General features: G+C 44.4%; 1 protein-coding gene across 1 annotated transcript in view; it reads left to right on the plus strand.

Moving 5' to 3' along the window:
- Positions 1-20,033, plus strand: part of dlgap2a (discs, large (Drosophila) homolog-associated protein 2a) — a 95,691-nt gene that overhangs the window by 62,306 nt on the left and 13,352 nt on the right. Inside the window, exons 9-12 of the mRNA XM_063006749.1 lie at positions 337-400; positions 548-607; positions 14,182-14,334; positions 15,646-15,884. Of these exons, the coding sequence (XP_062862819.1) occupies positions 337-400; positions 548-607; positions 14,182-14,334; positions 15,646-15,884 (516 nt within the window). The remainder of the gene's footprint in view (positions 1-336; positions 401-547; positions 608-14,181; positions 14,335-15,645; positions 15,885-20,033) is intronic.

Consider the following 20,033-nt stretch of genomic DNA (forward strand, 5'->3'; position numbering starts at 1 on the left):
AAATACAGATCCTACAGAGACCCAGACAGTAGTGTGTCTGTGTAGGCACCCGGATCTCAGCACTGGTGGGCTAGTGGCAGCGATGCGACGAAGCAGCCGGATGTCATTTATTTTCAGAGGCGGAGCTTTCATTTGCGATGCGAAGTGGGCGGAGTCTGTGACACAAAAAAATTTAGCCAGATGCAGAAAAGCAGGTTGCCACCAGAGGAGCCGGCAAGTCTGTAAAAGAGAGACCGCGGTAAATAGAAACACGCCCACCTGGAGCAGATTAAAGCCCAACGAGGCGTCGGTGACTGTAAGTAAAGTGGCTTCTAGAACACGTGTGACTCTCCACAGTCGAGCAAGCTTTACGTTGTCATGAGCTTTTTTACGCCTCTGGGGAAGAAAGAAGCACAAACTGGTCATAACCGGTCACTGGTCAGCGCTCAGCAGCCACACCCTTTTTAACCCTGTGTTCTGCCTGTCTGGGTCGTGCTTTATGTGTGTTAGCATGATGTGTAGAGCTGAAACGCTGTGTGTTAGCATAACGTGTGTCGTTTCCTCGCAGGGATCCAGTTCCGCCTTCCATCATCAGGCAGCGTGGACCGACCCCCCCAACAACCACCAGGTAAAGCCACGCCCGCTTTATTCTCTCAACTGTATGAGTCTATTCTTTTATATTGAGCATCCTGCACCGCAACCGACGTACAGAAACAGTAGCGACGCTAACGGTGGTGTGCTAATTTGCTGCGCTGTAATGTGGATTGGGACGCAGCCGTAGGTGCATGGAAACTACAGACTCCCAATATACTGGGCGCCAGTGCAGGAACTGGAAATGAACCCAGTCTGCAGGATGCTAAAACAAGCTAGGACGACGCTGTGGCTAAAAAGCCGCTAACCAAAAGCGGACAAGTGGGGACGATAATCCTACTCATTGTCCTCCTCATTGTCCTCCTCATCATCCTCCTCATCGTCCTCCTCATCATCCTACTCATTGTCCTCCTCATAGTCCTCATAGTCCTCCTCATCGTCCTCCTCATCATCCTCCTCATCGTACTCCTCATCATCCTCCTCATCATCCTCCTCATCATCCTCCTCATCGTCCTCCTCATCATCCTACTCATTGTCCTCCTCATAGTCCTCATCATCCTCCTCATCATCCTCCTCATCATCCTACTCATTGTCCTCCTCATAGTCCTCATAGTCCTCCTCATCGTCCTCCTCATCATCCTCCTCAGCATCCTCCTCCTGATCATCCTTCTCATACTCCTCCTCATACTTCTCATCATCCTACTTATTGTCCTCCTCATAGTCCTCATAATCCTCCTTATACTCCTCCTCATCATCCTCCTTATCGTCCTGCTTATCATCCTGTTCATACTCCTCATACTTCTCCTCATCGTCCTCCTCATTGTTCTCATTGTTATTCTCATTGTTATCCTCATCATCCCCCTCATCATCCTTTTTATACTCCTCCTTTTAATCCTGCTCATCCTCATCCCCCTTATCGTCCTCCTCATACTCCTCCTCATCATCCTCCTCATACTCCTCCTGATCGTCCTCATCTTCCTCCTTATTGTCCTCCTTATTGTTCTCCTTATCATCCCCCTTATCGTCCTCCTCCTCATCCTCCTTATCGTCCTCCTCATACTCCTGATCGTCCTCATCTTCCTCCTTATCGTTCTCCTCATACTCCTCATACTCCTCCTGATCGTCCTCATCTTCCTCATTTCCTCCTTATTGTCCTCCTTATTGTTCTCCTTATCATCCCCCTTATCATCCTCCTCATACTCCTCCTGATAGTCCTCCTCATCCTCCTTATCGTCCTCCTCATACTCCTTATCGATCTCCTCATCATCCCCCTTATCGTTCTCCTGATCATCCTCCTCATACTCCTCCTGATCGTCCTCCTCATCCTCCTTATCATCCTCCTAATTCTTTTTATCGTTCTCCTCATCTCCTCTAGCTCACCAGCGCTGGGATTCTGAACTCTCTGAGAACCCCGAACCCTTATCCCCACTTCTTTGAGTAAAAGGGCTCAACATAGTTGTGGATGAGTGGACGCTGGTACATCTAAGGGGGTGGGGTGGGGGGCATTATTTGTTATTTAACGTTTCATCCTGGGCATGGTCACTGCAGGTCAGATGCCACCTGGAAACTCTAGGTTCAGGGACAGAACTGCAGCCAATCCACCTTCTACATGCTGGGGAAATGCAGACGTTTACAAAACTACTTGGAACTGAACCTAAGTTCTCAGGACCCGGGTTGCCATGCTGCACCCACTTTAAATTTTAATCTATCCCCCCCCCGGGTTCACGCCTTTACCACAGCGCAGCTATGTTTTCATCTCGCAGCGTCACGCCACCCGTCCCTGTAGGCTGTTTTGTCTTCACCCGTGATGTTTTAGCAATCCCGGTCCTGTCACTCAGAGTGGCATCGTTCACGGTCCATCGCTGGCACTGCCCGCATTCATTACAGTCCATCACACACACACACACACACACACACACACACACACACACACACAGACTTTGTGGGAGGAAACCGGAGCCCCAATCTTTACTCTGACTTTCTCTTATATACACACACAAATGTGATCAAAAGTGTGGACACACGTCTTCATCTTCCTCCTCATCGTCCTCCTCATTGTCCTCCTCATCTTCATCTTCCTCATCGTCCTCCTCATCTTCCTCCTCATCTTCCTTTTCATCTTCCTCCTTATCGTCTTCCTCATCCTCTTCATGCTCCTCCACATCATCCTTCTCTTGATCATCCTTCTCATGTTCCTCACGATAATCCTCCTCATTATTCTTCGCATACTCCACCTGATCATTCTCCTTATCGTCTCCCTGATCCTCCTCTTTATCCTCCTCCTGATCGTCCTCCTTAAGTATTTCATTATCTTCCTCCTCATCCTCTTCCTCATCCTCCTCCTCCTCTTCCTCATTGTTCTCCTCATCGTTCACCTTATACTCCTTATCTTCCTCCTCATCATTCTCCTCATCATATTCCTAATCATTCTTCTCATCTTCCTTCTCATCATATTCCTCATCATTCTCCTCATCTTCCTCTTCATTTACCTCCTCATATTCCTTATCGTTCTCCTCATCTTCCTCTTCATCTTCCTCCTCATCGTCCTCCTCATCCTCTTCATGTTCCTCATTATTCTTCTCGTACTTCTCCTGATCATCCTCCTTATCGTCTCCCTGATCCTCCTCTTCATCCTCCTCCTGATCGTCCTCCTTAAGTATTTCATTGTCTTCCTCCTTATCCTCTTCCTCATTGTCCTCCTCCTCCTCATCGTCCTCCTCATCACCTCCTCCTCCTCATCGTCCTAATGCTCTCTACAAGATTTTGGAGATGTCTGTGGGAACTGGTGCTCATCCAGTCAAAAGAGCATTGACTCAGGGAGGTTTAATGAGGTAGATAAGGAGGTAGGGTGTCCACATACTTCTGGCCCTATAGTTGGCGTAGAATTGTAAGCTGACTCAGCGAGCAGTGACCTTTAAGTGCCAGATCTCATAAAGGACGCCGATTTCGCCGCAGTAAATCGATTGGATGAGGAACCGTGTGAGACGTTTGATCTGATTTAGCTGTGAAACCTCTCAGATCGTCCCCGTTAATGATTTAATCTCCTGCTTCATTTACCCACAGGGGCTTTAACAGCTAAATCAGATCAACGGGACCGAGGTGGCACCAAACCCACCTGACAGAGAACAATCCTACAACTTTGGCGGTCTGTTCTTGACCAATGTTCTGACCAGAACAAGTCGAGTCATTTTGATTTATTTATAAAGCACCTTCAACAGCTTTGAGTGACGATCAAGGTGCTGTATAATAAAATCAAGACAATAATAAAACACATCAAGACATAAAATAGTAATTAAAGATTTTTTTTTTTAAATGACAATGAGGGGTTCTTAATACGGCTAGGATACACAGTGGCCCCATCTTGTTGCCTGCTGTTGTGGTGGCGTTGGTATGGTTGAGTATGAAGACTTCAGTTCAGTCATTGTTTAACTGATTGAAGTTTTTTGACATCCAACACTTAACATCCATGAGACAGTCCAGGACATGGCTGACGGTGTTGTTGTTGGTAGCTTTTAAAGGAAGGTACAGCTGTGTGTGTCCTCTGCGTAGCGGTGATAAGAGATCTGGGGTCTGTCTGAAAACCTAGTGAGCTGCCCTGCTGCCTTCATTCTACCTGATCAGCTGCCTCAGTAGACAGGATTCTAATAAGACATTAAACTTTTAAGGCAGATTATTTAGACGCTCTACTTAGCGATTACAGGAGGCACGGTGGCTCAGTGGGTAGCACTGTCACCTCATAGCAAGAAGGTCCTGGGTTCGATCCCCAGGTGGGGAGTTTGATCCCCTTTCTGTGTGGAGTTTGCATGTTCTCCCCATGTCTGCATGGGTTTCCTCCCACAGTCCAAAGACGTGCAAGTGAGGTGAACTGGAGACACAAAATTGACCATGACTGTGTTTGATATAACCTTGTGTAATGAGTAACTACTGTTTCTGTCATGAATGTAACCAAAGTGTAAAACATGACGTTAAAATCCTAATAAATAATAAACAGTGATTACATCAACGGGTTTTAGCTCACTAAGCTAACACAGTTAGCCTCAGACCATTCAAACCAGCTAGCACGCCAGCTAAGGTCTCCCTCCGTGTACCAGAAACGGTTAAACCGTCCCTCACAAGCCTGAATCTACAAATAAATGACACTCGTATAATTACACCTTTATACAGATTAAACATCGATGAGAATTTATTTACATGTGAAAGGAACTCCGTTGGTTGCTCCACTTTTATTCGTCCACCATGTTTGTTGTTTTTTGTGAGAAAAGTCGTGCCACACTGAATGCTGGGATTGCCTTCAGCGCTAAGAAGGCGTCGGGCGCTCCCTCGTCATTCAGTCAGATTATCACTCAGAATTAAGGCGCCTCAGTAGGAGCACAGTGTGTGTGTGTGTGTGTTTATAGTGTGTGTTTGTGTATAGTGTGTGTATAGTGTTTGTGTATATAGTGTTTGTGTGTGTATAGTGTGTATGTATAGTGTGTGTGTGTTTGTTTGTGTGTGTGTATAGTGTGTGTTTGTGTGTGTATAGTGTGTGTGTGTATAGTGTTTGTTTGTGTATAGTGTGTGTAGTTTGTGTGTGTTTAGTGTGTGTGTGTTTGTTTGTGTGTGTGTATAGTGTGTTTATGTGTGTATAGTGTGTGGGGTGTATAGTGTGTGTACAGTGTGTGTATTGTATAGTGTGCGTATAGTTTGTGTGTATAGTGTGTTTGTGTGTAGTGTGTGTTTATAGTGTGTTTGTGTGTAGTGTTTGTATAGTTTGTGTGTATAGTGTGTGTATAGTGTTTGTGTGTGTATAGTGTGTGTGTATAGTGTGTGTGTTTGTGTGTATAGTGTGTGTGTATATAGATTGTGTGTATAGTGTGTGTATAGTGTGTGTATAGTTTGTGTGTATAGTGTGTGTTTGTATAGTTTTCTGTGTCTGTATAGTGTGTGTTTGTGTGTATAGTGTGTGTGTATTGTATAGTGTGTTTGTGTGTATAGTGTGTGTTTGTGTGTATAGTGTGTGTGTATTGTATAGTGTGTTTGTGTGTATAGTTTGTGTTTGTGTCCACACACACACACACACACACACACACACACACTGCATGGTCAGTTGGCAGCCGGACCACTGCAGTACCCAGTGGAACCTATCTGGACACTGAAACAAGACATTCGATCCAAAAGATCCTAAATATTTTGATAGTGATGGTGTACATGATGGTGTTACACGATGGTGCCAGGGGAGGACGTGGGTCTCGGGTGGCACCAGGCTGGTGAAGAGCTGCTCCGCCTGAAGGGTAAAGCCGTTAGCGAGCAGTTAGACTAACGAGTCCTTTTGGCTTGTTTTCCAGACGCCCGTTAAATGATGTCATTTACCCCGGGCACCTCTATCAGCGCCACGCACTGCCATCGATTCTCCCGTTTCACCTCTTAATGTCTTTTCATGCCAGGAGAGCGCGTAATAAAGATGGAATCAATCAGCGCCGTCGCCGCGCCCCCCGTTTCTCCTTCCTGCTTATAATCTGCAGCTTGCCGAACAGATGAGAGCTACGAGCGGCGGGGATCAGTCTGGATCGGCAGGTTGGCAGGAACCCGGCGGGAAGTCCCGGTTTATTTATGGGTCGCGATCTGAAAGCCAGGTTTTGGAGAACTTGGTGCTTTATCACATGCCAGTCATGCCACGCCTGGGCTTTTAATGATTTCTGCAATTGTTCTTTTATTGTGATTGAACGATTATCACACACACACACACACTATGTGGCCAAAAATTTGTAAACATCTAAATGTATATCTGTCTATCTATCTGTCTGTCTGTCTGACACACACACACACACACACACACACACACACACATACATACTGTATATATACAGTGTATCACAAAAGTGAGTACACCCCTAACATTTCTGCAAATATTTCATTATATCTTTTCATGGGACAACACTATAGACATGAAACTTGGATATAACTTAGAGTAGTCAGTGTACAGCTTGTATAGCAGTGTAGATTTACTGTCTTCTGAAAATAACTCAACACACAGCCATTAATGTCTAAATGGCTGGCAACATAAGTGAGTACACCCCACAGTGAACATGTCCAAATTGTGCCCAAATGTGTCGTTGTCCCTCCCTGGTGTCATGTGTCAAGGTCCCAGGTGTAAATGGGGAGCAGGGATGTTAAATTTGGTGTTTTGGGTACAATTCTCTCATACTGGCCACTGGATATTCAACATGGCACCTCATGGCAAAGAACTCTCTGAGGATGTGAGAAATAGAATTGTTGCTCTCCACAAAGATGGCCTGGGTTATAAGAAGATTGCTAACACCCTGAAACTGAGCTACAGCATGGTGGCCAAGGTCATACAGCGGTTTTCCAGGACAGGTTCCACTCGGAACAGGCTTCGCCAGGGTCGACCAAAGAAGTTGAGTCCACGTGTTCGGTGTCATATCCAGAGGTTGGCTTTAAAAAATAGACACATGAGTGCTGCCAGCATTGCTGCAGAGGTTGAAGACGTGGGAGGTCAGCCTGTCAGTGCTCAGACCATACGCCGCACACTGCATCAACTCGGTCTGCATGGTCGTCATCCCAGAAGGAAGCTGACGCACAAGAAAGCCAGCAAACAGTTTGCTGAAGACAAGCAGTCCAAGAACATGGATTACTGGAATGCCCTGTGGTCTGACGAGACCAAGATAAACTTGTTTGGCTCAGATGGTGTCCAGCATGTGTGGCGGCGCCCTGGTGAGAAGTACCAAGACAACTGTATCTTGCCTACAGTCAAGCATGGTGGTGGTAGCATCATGGTCTTGGGCTGCATGAGTGTTGCTGGCACTGGGGAGCTGCAGTTCATTGAGGGAAACATGAATTCCAACATGTACTGTGACATTCTGAAACAGAGCATGATCCCCTCCCTTCGAAAACTGGGCCTCATGGCAGTTTTCCAACAGGATAACGACCCCAAACACAACCTCCAAGATGACAACTGCCTTGCTGAGGAAGCTGAAGGTAAAGGTGATGGACTAAACCCAATTCAGCACCTGTGGCGCATCCCCAAGTGGAAGGTGGAGGAGTTCAAGGTGTCTAACATCCACCAGCTCCGTGATGTCATCATGGAGGAGTGGAAGAGGATTCCAGTAGCAACCTGTGCAGCTCTGGTGAATTCCATGCCCAGGAGGGTTAAGGCAGTGCTGGATAATAATGGTGGTCACACAAAATATTGACACTTTGGGCACAATTTGGACATGTTCACTGTGGGGTGTACTCACTTATGTTGCCAGCTATTTAGACATTAATGGCTGTGTGTTGAGTTATTTTCAGAAGACAGTAAATCTACACTGCTATACAAGCTGTACACTGACTACTCTAAGTTATATCCAAGTTTCATGTCTATAGTGTTGTCCCATGAAAAGATATAATGAAATATTTGCAGAAATGTGAGGGGTGTACTCACTTTTGTGATACACTGTATCACTGTATATATATATATATATATATATATATATATATATATATACAGTATGTATGTGTGTGTGTGTGTGTCAGACAGACAGACAGATAGATAGACAGATATAGATACACAGATAGAAAGGTAGACAGAGATAGATAGACAGACTGACAAATAGACATAGATAGATAGATAGATAGATAGATAGATAGATAGATAGATAGATAGATAGATAGATAGATAGATAGAAAGACAGAAAGACAGAAAGACAGATAGCCAGACAGACAGACAGACAGACAGACAGACAGATAGATAGATAAATAGATAGACAGATAGATAGACATACAGACAGATAGAGAGGTAGACAGACAGACAGACAGACAGACAGACAGACAGACAGACAGACAGATAGATACTTTATCAATCCCGTTTTTTCCACGTATTCCAGCTTGTTTGAAAGCCGGGGTCAGAGCACAGGGTCGGCCATTGTAAATCGCCCCTGGAGTAGACAGGGTTAAGGACCTTGCCCAAGGGCCCAACAGTGGCTACAAAGGAGAGCCTGGTTTCAAACTGATAATCTTATGATTGATAGTCCGAAGATCTACCCACTAGGTTCCCACTGTCCCATTAAAGTTGAGCTTTGAAGGCAGAGATAGAGGAGCAGTCATGAAGAGATTATAGGAGAGAGTTCTGGTACGTGGGACTGACTGAAGTCCAGTGCCTGAGGATCTGACAGAGCGGGAAGGATGGTATACAGTGAAGCTGATGGAGGACGGGAGACCTGAGGACTCTGCAGGGGGGCCATTAGAAAGGGAGTTGCAGTAAACCAGGCAGGAGAGAATGACGCCATTTAGCAGCATTTTGGCATCATCATTGTTGAGTTGATGGCGGAGGCAGGAAATAAAAAGCGGTCTTGGTGATAAACTTGACGTGTGGCTCAAATGAAGGCAGTGAGTTGTACTTGTACAGCGTTCATGTGTGTAAATGTTACTGTTGGATGTGGAGGATTTATGGAACTACGTAAACTGGGGAGGCAGAATAAAGCTTGGCGCCGAAAAACATGGATAGGCGGGCAGATGGACGGACAGACAGACGAACAGATAGATATGTAAACAGACAAATAGATTTAACTTTATTGGCAATGCTCTGTACAAATATCAAGCAACAGACTGCGCTTTGTGTGGTGTGCTGGTATGAGTGGATCAGACACAGCAGCACTGCTGGAGTTTTTAAACACCTCACTGTCACTGCTGGACTGAGAATAGTCCATTAACCAAAAATATCCAGCCAACAGCGCCCCATGGGCAGCGTCCTGTGACCACTGATGAAGGTCTAGAAGATGATCGACTCAAACAGCAGCAATAGATGAGCGATCGTCTCTGACTTTACATCTACAAGGTGGACCAACTAGGTAGGAGTGTCTAATAGAGTGGATAGTGAGTGGACACGGTATTTAAAAACTCCATCATACCAGCACAACACACACTAACACACCACCACCATGTCAGTGTCACTGCAGGGCTGAGAATCATCCACCACCTAAATAATACCTGCTCTGTGGGGGTCCTGACCATTGAAGAACAGGGTGAAAGGGGGTAACAAAGCATGTAGAGAAACAGATGGACTACAGTCAGTAATTGTAGAACTACAAAGTGCTTCTATATGGTAAGTGTAGCTGCAACTGACCTGCAACCGAGCTGAGATCTGTTCACGCTTGGTTCAGATTTAGGATCAGAGCTTCTGTTCATTTTTTTTTTTAACACCCAGCTTGTGTCCCAGTCTGAGGTTTGGTGTTTCTCAGCGGGCGGGTTATATAATCGCCGGACGAGCTAATCAAGCTGTGAAACAAATGCTCCAGCATCACTGTCTAAATGTCAGCGTTATGATTTGTGTCGCAGCAGGAACCGTAAACTGTGGTTATTAACTTAAAGATCTGAAGTTACTCAATATTTGCTGGAGAGAAAAGGTTTGAGGACACTGACAGTTTCACTGCTATGCGGATGATACTCAAATTTACACAATATTGCCAAAAGTATTCACTCACCATCCAAATAATTGAATTCAGGTGTTCCAATCACTTCCATGGCCACAGGTGTATAAAATCGAGCACCTCGGCATGCAGACTGATTCTACACACATTAGTGAAAGAACGGGTCGCTCTCAGGAGCTCAGTGAATTCCAGCATGGTACCGTGATGCCACCTGTGCAACAAGTCCAGTCGTGTCATTTCCTCTCTACTAAATATTCCACAGTCGACTGTCAGTGCTATTATAACAAAATGGAAGTGATTGGGAACGACAGCAACTCAGCCACCAGGTGTTACCGCGTAAAATGACAGAGCGGGGCAGCGGATGCTGAGGAACATAGTGCGCAGAGGTCACCAACTTTCTGCAGAGTCTATCACTACAGACCTCCAAACTTCATGTGGCCTTCAGATTATCTCAGGAACAGTGTGTAGAGCTTCATGGAACGGGTTTTCATGTCCGAGCTGCATCCAAGCGCAACACAAAGCATCGGATGCAGTGGTGTAAAGCACGCCACCACTGGACTCTAGAGCAGTGGAGACGTGTTCTCTGGAGTGACGAATCACGCTTCTCCGTCTGGCGATCCGATGGACGAGTCTGGGTTTGGTGGTCACCAGGAGAACGGTACCTGTCTGACTGCATTGTGCCGAGTGTAAAGTGTGGTGGAGGGGGGATTATGGTGTGGGGGTGTTTTTCAGGAGTCGGGCTCGACCCCTTAGTTCCAGTGAAAGGAACTCTTAATGCTCCAGCACACCAAGAGATTTTGGAGTCCTGACCTCAACCTGATAGAACACCTTTGGGATGAATTAGAGAGGAGACTGTGAGCCAGACCTTCTCGTCCAACATCAGTGTCTGACCTCACAAATGCGCTTCTGGAAGAATGGTCAAAAATTCCCATAAACACACTCCTAAACCTTGTGGAAAGCCTTCCCAGAAGAGGTGAAGCTGTTATAGCTGCAGAGGGTGGGCCAACATCATAAGAATCTTGCTTAGGAATCTCGCTTAGGAATCTTGTTCAGAAATCTTGCTTTTGAATCTTGCTTAGGAATCTTGTTTAGGAATCTTGTTTAGGAATCTTGCTTAGGAATCTCATTTAGGAATCTTGTTTAGGAATCTTGCTTAGGGATCTTGCTTAGGAATCTTCTTTGGGAATCTTGCTTAGGAATCTTCTTTGGGAATCTTGCTTAGGAATCTTGTTTGGGAATCTTGTTTAGGAATCTTGTTTGGGAATCTCGTTTAGGAATCTCGTTTAGGAATCTTGCTTAGGAATCTCGCTTAGGAATCTCGCTTATGAATCTTGTTTAGAAATCCTGCTTAGGGATCTTGCTCAGGAATCTTTCTTAGGAATCTCGCTCAGGGATCTTGCTTAGGAATCTTGTTTGGGAAGCTTGTTTAGGAATCTTTCTTAGAAATCTTGCTTGGGAATCTTGCTTAGGAATCTTGCTTAGGAATCTTGTTTGGGAATCTTTCTTAGGAATCTTGCTTAGGAATCTTGTTTGGGAATCTTGTTTAGGAATCTTGCTTAGGAATCTTGCTTAAGAATATTGCTTAGGAATCTTGCTTGGATCTTGTTTAGAAATCTTGTTTATGAATCTTGTTTATGAATCTTGTTTATGAATCTTGTTTAGGAGTCTCATTTAGGAATCTTGTTTGGGAATCTTGTTTAGGAATCTTGCTTAGGAGTCTTGCTTAAGAATCTTGGTTATGAATCTTGCTTAGGAATCTTGCTTAGGAATCTTGTTTGGGAATCTTGCTTAGGAATCTTGATTAGGAATCTTGTTTGGGAATCTTGTTTAGGAATCTTTTTTAGAAATCTTGATTAGGAATCTTGCTTAGAAATCTTTAGAAATCTTGCTTAGGAATCTTGTTTGGGAATCTTGTTTATGAATCTTGTTTAGGGGTCTTGCTTAGGAATCTTGTTTAGGAATCTTGTTTAGGAATATTGCTTAGGTATCTTGTGAATCTTGTTTAGGAATATTGTTTAGGAATCTTGTTTAGGAATCTTGCCTAGGAATCTTGTTTAGGAATCTTGTTTAGGAATCTTGGTTATGAATCTTGCTTAGGAATCTTGCTTAGGAATCTTGTTTGGGAATCTTGCTTAGGAATCTTGATTGGGAATCTTGTTTGGGAATCTTGTTTAGGAATCTTTTTTAGAAATCTTGCTTAGAAATCTTGCTTAGAAATCTTTAGAAATCTTGCTTAGGAATCTTGTTTGGGAATCTTGTTTATGAATCTTGTTTAGGGGTCTTGCTTAGGAATCTTGTTTAGGAATCTTGTTTAGGAATATTGCTTAGGTATCTTGTGAATCTTGCTTAGGAATCTTGTTTAGGAATCTTGTTTAGGAATCTTGCCTAGGAATCTTGTTTAGGAATCTTGTTTAGGAATCTTGGTTATGAATCTTGCTTAGGAATCTTGCTTAGGAATCTTGTTTGGGAATCTTGCTTAGGAATCTTGATTAGGAATCTTGTTTGGGAATCTTGTTTAGGAATCTTTTTTAGAAATCTTGCTTAGAAATCTTGCTTAGAAATCTTTAGAAATCTTGCTTAGGAATCTTGTTTGGGAATCTTGTTTATGAATCTTGTTTAGGGGTCTTGCTTAGGAATCTTGTTTAGGGGTCTTGCTTAGGAATCTCGCTTAGGAATCTTGTTCAGAAATCTTGCTTTTGAATCTTGCTTAGGAATCTTCTTTAGGAATCTTGCTTAGGAATCTTGTTTAGGCATCTCATTTAGGAATCTTGTTTAGGAATCTTGCTTAGGAATCTTGTTTGGGAATCTTGCTTAGGAATCTTTTTTGGGAATCTTGCTTAGGAATTTTGTTTGGGAATCTTGTTTGGGAATCTTGTTTAGGAATCTTGTTTGGGAATCTCGTTTAGGAATATTGTTTAGGAATTTCGTTTTGGAATCTTGCTTAGGAATCTTTCTTAGGAATCTTGCTTAGCAATCTCATTTAGGAATCTTGCTTAGGGATCCCGCTTAGGAGTCTCGTTTGGGAATCTCCTTTAGGAATCTTGTTTGGGAATCTTGTTTAAAAATCTTGTTTAGGTATCTTGTTTAGGAATATTGTTTAGGAATCTTGCTTAGGGATCTTGTTTAGGAATCTTGTTTAGGAATCTTGCTTAGGGATCTTGTTTAGGAATCTTGCTTAGGGATCTTGTTTAGGAATCTTGTTTAGGGATCTTGTTTAGGAATCTTGCTTAGGGATCTTGTTTAGGAATCTTGCTTAGGAATCTTGTTTAGGAATTTTGTTTAGGGGGTTCAGTCAGTGGTCGAGCATTTGATTGCGGTTCCAGGAAGCCAAAAAATGAAACAAGGCCCTTAACTTTGAATTGCTCAAATTCAGTCATAATTGTAAGTCGCTAAATGTCGCTAATTTAAATGTGAACGTTTTAGAGCAGTGATTCAATTTTATTTAGACAGAGATGAAGCTAAACAAGATTTAAAACATGCAGATAAAGCGCTAACCAGAATTTAAATGAAACATTGTGCTGAAATATACATTAAAACATTTTTACAACTCAAAACCTTCTTTTTATTGTAACTTACCCTTTACCAGAGTAAAAAAATAACTGTACACGTCTCTGCCAGGCGGACAGAAACAGCACTGAAGGAAACGAAGGACGTGGAATTTTCCCTCACTGAATATTTTATATTTTTTTGAGCACAGAATGGGTTTAAAATAGAAAAAGAACACGATGTTCCCAGAAAGCCATTTCGAGGTCCGTCAGGGGTGGATTAGAGGGCCACTTTCATTTATGCCCGAAAGGCGTTTTTTTTAGGCTAATCCCTCGCTCTCGCTCCGAGCGGGACGGGCGATGATAAGCGTCGGGAGACTTTCTCACGCGCTCGTACGTCCGCGCTTTATCAGAGGAGAGACGTTTTAGACTCGGAGAGAATCCACGGCGGTTTTAGAAGCTCCTTCAGAGCAGAGTGACGTGTGGACGTGGAGGAAAAGCTCATTTTCCTTAGTGCTAACTGGACAAAGCTCCAGTGTGTTTTTATTAGATACTCTGGGGTCCACCAGCACCCCAAAAAACCCAAAATGTGCCTCGTTTGATGGACGGTCCACTCTCACCGCAAAAATCCCAGGATCCCAAAATTAATCAGAGTTCAGGTCAGGTAGCTAATTTTGGGTGTAACTCTAACGCACATTTTTTTGTTGTCTCTTTACTTGCAGCGGTCACTTACACGCCCAGCACCCCCACTTACAAGCGGACGCCCCCTCCAGTGCCCCCCCGCAGCACCTCCAAACCCCTCATTTCCATCACGGCACAGAGCAGCACCGAGTCCACGCAAGATGCCTACCACGAGGGACGCCTGGCCAGAGCAGGTACACCCAGCATGACTGTTACACACCAACTGACTATTACACACCACCTGACCATCTGACCATCACACACCACCTGACCATCTGACCATTACACACCATCTCACCATCTGACCATTACACACCACCTAACCATCTGACCATTACACACCATCTGATCATCAGACCATTACACACCACCCGACCATCTGACCATCAGACCATTACACACCACCTGACCATCTGACCATTACACATCACCTGACCATTACCCATCACCTGACCACCTGACCATCGCACAACCTGACCATTACACACCATCTGACCATCACATACCACCTGACTGTTACACATCACCTGACCATCACATACCACCTGAACAACACACCACCTGACCATCTGACCATTACACACCACCTGACCATCACACACCATATGACTATGACACATCTGATCATCACACACCACCTGACCATTACACATAACCTGACTATCACAACCTGAACATCACACACCATCTGACCATCACACATCTGCTGACCATTACACACCATCTGATCATATGACCATTACACACCACCTGACCATTACACACCATCTGATCATCTGACCATTACACACCACCTGACAATTACACACCATTTGATCATCTGACTATTACACCAGACCATCAAACACCTGACCATCACAACCTGAACATCACACACCACCTGACCATCTAACCATTACACATCACCTGACCATTACACACCACCTGACCATTACACACCACCTGACCTTCACACACCTCCTGAACATTACACACCACCTGACCATCACACACCACCGGAACATTACACACCACCTGACCATCACACACCACCTAACCATCACACACCACCTTACCATTTCACACCATCTGACCATAACACACACCATCTGATCATCTGACTATTACACATAACCAGACCATCACACACCTGACCATCACAACCTGAACATCACACACCACCTGACCATCTGAACATTACACACCAACTGACCACCTAACTATTACATACCACCTGACCATCTGATTATTCCTGACCACCTGACCATCGCACAACCTGACCGTTACACAACATCTGACCATCACATACCACCTGACTGTTACACATCACCTGACCATCGCACACCTGATCATCATACACCACCTGACCATCACACACCACCTGACCATCACACATCACCTATCACTGATGGTCTGGTTTATTACACCCAGAAGGGGTGTCCCAATACTTTTGTCCACATGGAGTACCTCACATGACGAGGATTGCGTAATATTCCAGGTTGTCACCACCTTCTCTCTTTTATTAGGTTTATGGGGTACAGAGGGCATGGGTCTGGGTTTGGGCCGCGCCCTCTACAACTCCACGGACAGCCTGGACAGCGCCAAAGCCGTCACCATCGCCATGGAAGCCGCGGCCATAGCCATGGCGGGAAAAAGACACCCGTCCACGGACTCCCACAGTTCGGTGCTGACCTGTGATAAAGCCGTACTGGTGTCCAAAGCTGAGGAGTACCTGAAGACACCCCGCTCCTCTATAGGGATACAGGTGAGACCCGTAACGTCCGAAACCTCGCCCTCTTCATGAGCAGTAAAGTACCAGGGAGTTCAGGTTTGGTTACATGATGAAGAACATCCAGTTTACTCATGAAATCAGGTCGAGGGATTAAATCTCTGCTCTGTTGGACCCTTGAGCAAGGCTCTTAAATCTCTCGGCTTTAGGAGTGACCCTGCACTGACCCCACCTACCAAACAAAGGCGGTGGTAGCTCAGCTGGACTAGTAATTTAAGGGTTGTTGGTTTAAACCCCACCACTGCCAAGTTGTCACTGTTACTGTCACTGTTATTATTATTATTATTATCATTATTATTATTATTATTATTATTATTACTATTATTATTATTATTTTCATTATTATTATCATTATTGCTATTATTATTATTATTGTTTTAATTATTATTATCATTATTATTTTTATTATTATTTTCATTATTATTTTTATTATTATTATTATCATTATTATTACTATTATTATTATTATCACTATTATTATTATCATTCTAATTATTATTATTGTTATTATTATTATAATTATTATTATTCTTATCATTCTAATTATTATTATTAGTTTATTATCATTATTATCATTATTATTATCATTATTATTATCATTATTATCATTATTATTATTATTATTATGACTATAATTATTTTCATTATTATTATTATTTTCATTATTATGATTATTATTATTATTGTTTTTTTTGTTTGTTTGTTTTTTTGCTATTTTATTTATGCATCACGCTTGTTTTCTCCCAGTTAATCATAGCCAATAGTGAGGTCGGTCTTGCACACGGAGAGTCACGCACTGATCTCCACGTTCCTCCACTTCTGTGCAGGGGCCTCGGTCTACTAACCAGGGTCCTTACACTGCATCGAAGACCCCGCCCACTTTTTGGTCCCGTCTTTTCCTACCCAGCCAATAAGCGGCTGGTTTTGTCTGCTGCTAGGGGGCGCCCAACCGACCGGTAGCACAGCTGAGATTTGACTGCTTTATTTGCATTTTTTACTACCGTCCCAACAGCTTTGTACAAATAATCTCTCAGTTGAGACACTTTGTCAAACTATTGCAGATTGTTGGCCACAGATGTTCAGTCGCAAACACACACACACACACACACACACACACACACGGATAAAAGTACCCCCCCTTCCCACACACACACACACATACACAGACACACTCCGAATGCACCACTGTGCTAAAAATAGCTGGTAGTGAGTCATCGTAGTGCAATCTATTCATTAAAATTCGACTCAGTCTCTCTCCTCGTCTCCTTCTCTCCCTCCTCACCTCCACATTCTCACTCCGAGCTCCATCAGCCCCGCCGCCCGCTCTCCGACAGCTCCGTCCAAACCACGTTTTGTACTGTGGAGCTGTATGTGCTCTCTGGCTCATCAGTTTTGGTTTGATTCGGCGCTCGGTGCACCTCGGTCCCTCCCTCCCTCGTCCCCTCGGCCCCTCGCTCCTCTCCGCCTGTCGTCCTTCTGCTCTTCCTCCATCTCTCTTCGGCCCAGGCGGGTCTGGCACGAGCAGCGTCGTTTTTCAGTGCCATCTGAAATGTCAGCGCAGTGCTGGAGGCAAACAGACGTACAATAATAGCATGGTGTGTGTGAATGTGTGTGTGTGTGTGTGTGTGTGTGTGTGTCTCATCCACCATCTCATCACCATGACTCCAGCAACTTTCCTCCGACTCCCACTCTGAAAACCTGCTGCTGCTCGAGAGAGAGAAAAAAAACAAGAAAACAACATAACAGGGGCGGCACTGACGCCTCTCAGCGAGAAGGTCCTGGGTTCGATTCCCAGGTGGATCCGTCCAGGTCCTTTCTGTGTAAAGCTTGCATGTTCTCCCCGTGTCCGTGTGGCTTTCCTCCGGGAAAATCCAGTTTTGTCCACAGTCAGGGCGCATTCACATAAGAAGCGGCAAAACCACTTTTGTGCTGCTGTGCCGTTGTTTCCTATGAAGTGTGATGATTTTTGCTCACCTGTTTGCCGCTCAGTTTGCCGCTGACTTTTTCAAAGCTCCTCCAATGAGACAAACTGTTTGATACGACGCGGTAAAAGCGACTCATAAAATTGCCGTACCAACGGCTGCTCAGGTGGCGCAGCGGTAAAAACACACACTGGAACCAGAGCTGGGATCTCGAATACATCGTATCGAGTCTCAGCTCTGCCTGCCGGCTGAGGCTGAGCGGCCACATGAACAACGATTGGCCTGTTGTTCAGATGGGCGGGACTAAGTCGGACGGGGTCTGTCTCTCATGACTGGTGCAGTTACGACCTCTGCTGGCTGATTGATGGCGCCTGCACAGAGATGAGGAAAGAGTGCTCTCAGGGTGTGTCTCTCCGTACACAACGCTAAGCTGCACTGCACTCGTCAAAGTGCAGGTGATAAAATGCATACGACATGCTGCCCACGTGTCGGAGGGGGCGTTGGTTAGCTTCGTTCTCCTCAATCAGAGCGGGGATCTTGTGATGGCTAGACGACTGGGTCAGAGCATCTCCAAAACTGCAGCTCTTGTGGGGTGTTCCCGGTCTGCAGGGGTCAGTATCTATCAGGATCAGTGGTAAACCGACGACAGGGTCATGGGCGGCCAAGGCTCATTGATGCACGTGGGGAGCGAAGGCTGGCCCGTGTGGTCCGATCCAACAGACGAGCTCCTGTAGTTCAAACTGCTGAAGAAGTTCATGCTGGTTCTGATAGAAAGGTGTCAGAATGCATGCCTTGACGGGTCAGCAAAAGGGGGACCAACACAATATTAGGAAGGTGGTCATAATGTTATGCCTGATCGGTGTATGCATCGTGTGGTGTTGGATGAGTAAAGCCTGTGGTGAATCATGGCTGGATTGTGGTTTTACTCAGAGAGGAGATAAATCAGCGCTGGGAGAGGAGCAGGTTACTCACTGTATCTGACTGATCATGATGGTAATTAGCGGTGTTGCTACGTGCTGTGTGTGGTGTGTGAGTGCTGCACTTGTGTTAGCCTGCTGCTAACTCACACACACACACACACTCAACAAACCTGTGTGTGTGTGTGTGTGTGTGTGTGTGTGTGTGTGTTTTATTATTAGAGCCTCCTGCTGTGTTTCGCTTTTCAACCGCTAGGTCTCAGCCGTAATGTGTAGCTTAGCAAAATGCTAATATAAAAACGTATACAGTATGCTAATCATGCTAACTCCTGTGCTGCTATATTGCTAAATTCTACAAATTTACAGTTTGCATCCAAACACTTGGACTTCCAGATGTTAAAGCATAATGTGACGCTCCAAAGAATGCTCAACAACCAACCAGTGCTGTGCTCTATACCACTCCAGCTAACGTTCGGTGTCTGATGATGTTCTGTAGTGTCTGGTAAGGTTCTAATGAGGTTCTTTAGTGTCTGATGAGGTTCTAATGAGGTTCTTTAGTGTCTGATGAGGTTATTTAATATCTGATGAGGTTCTTTAGTGCCTGATGAGGGCAGTTGTAGCCTAGCGGTTAAGGTACTGGATTAGTAAGCAGAAGGTCACTGGTTCAAACCCCACCACTGTCAGGTTGCAACTGTTGGGCCCTTGAGCAAGGCCCTTAACCCTGAATTGCTTAGACTGTAAGTCGCTGTGAATAAAAAGCGTCTGCTAAATGCTGAAAATGTAAATGATGAGGTTCTTTAGTGCCGAATAAGGATCTTTAGTGTCTGATAAGATTATTTAATATTTGCTAAAGTTCTTTAGTCCCTGGTAAGGTTCCTTGGTACCTGACAAGGTTCTTTAGTACCTGACGAGGTTCTTTTGTATCTGACAAGGTTCTTTAGTCTCTAATGAGGTTCTTTAGTATCTGACAAGGTTCTTTAGTCTCTAATGAGGTTCTTTAGTGCCTGATGAGGTTATTTAATGTCTGATTAAGTTCTTTAGTGTCTGATGAGGTTCTTTAGTCTCTGGTAAGGTTCCTTGGTACCTGACAAGGTTCTTTAGTGTCTGATGAGGTTCTTTAGTATCTGACGAGGTTCAGTGCCTGATGAGGTTCTTTAGTATCTGATGAGGTTCTTTACTGCCTGATGAGGTTATTTAATGTCTGATGAGGTTCTTTAGTATCTGACGAGGTTCTTTTGTATCTGACAAGGTTCTTTAGTCTCCAATGAGGTTCTTTGGTGTCTGAT

Source organism: Trichomycterus rosablanca, chromosome 13, assembly GCF_030014385.1.
Source record: "Trichomycterus rosablanca isolate fTriRos1 chromosome 13, fTriRos1.hap1, whole genome shotgun sequence".
Lineage (NCBI taxonomy): Eukaryota > Metazoa > Chordata > Actinopteri > Siluriformes > Trichomycteridae > Trichomycterus > Trichomycterus rosablanca.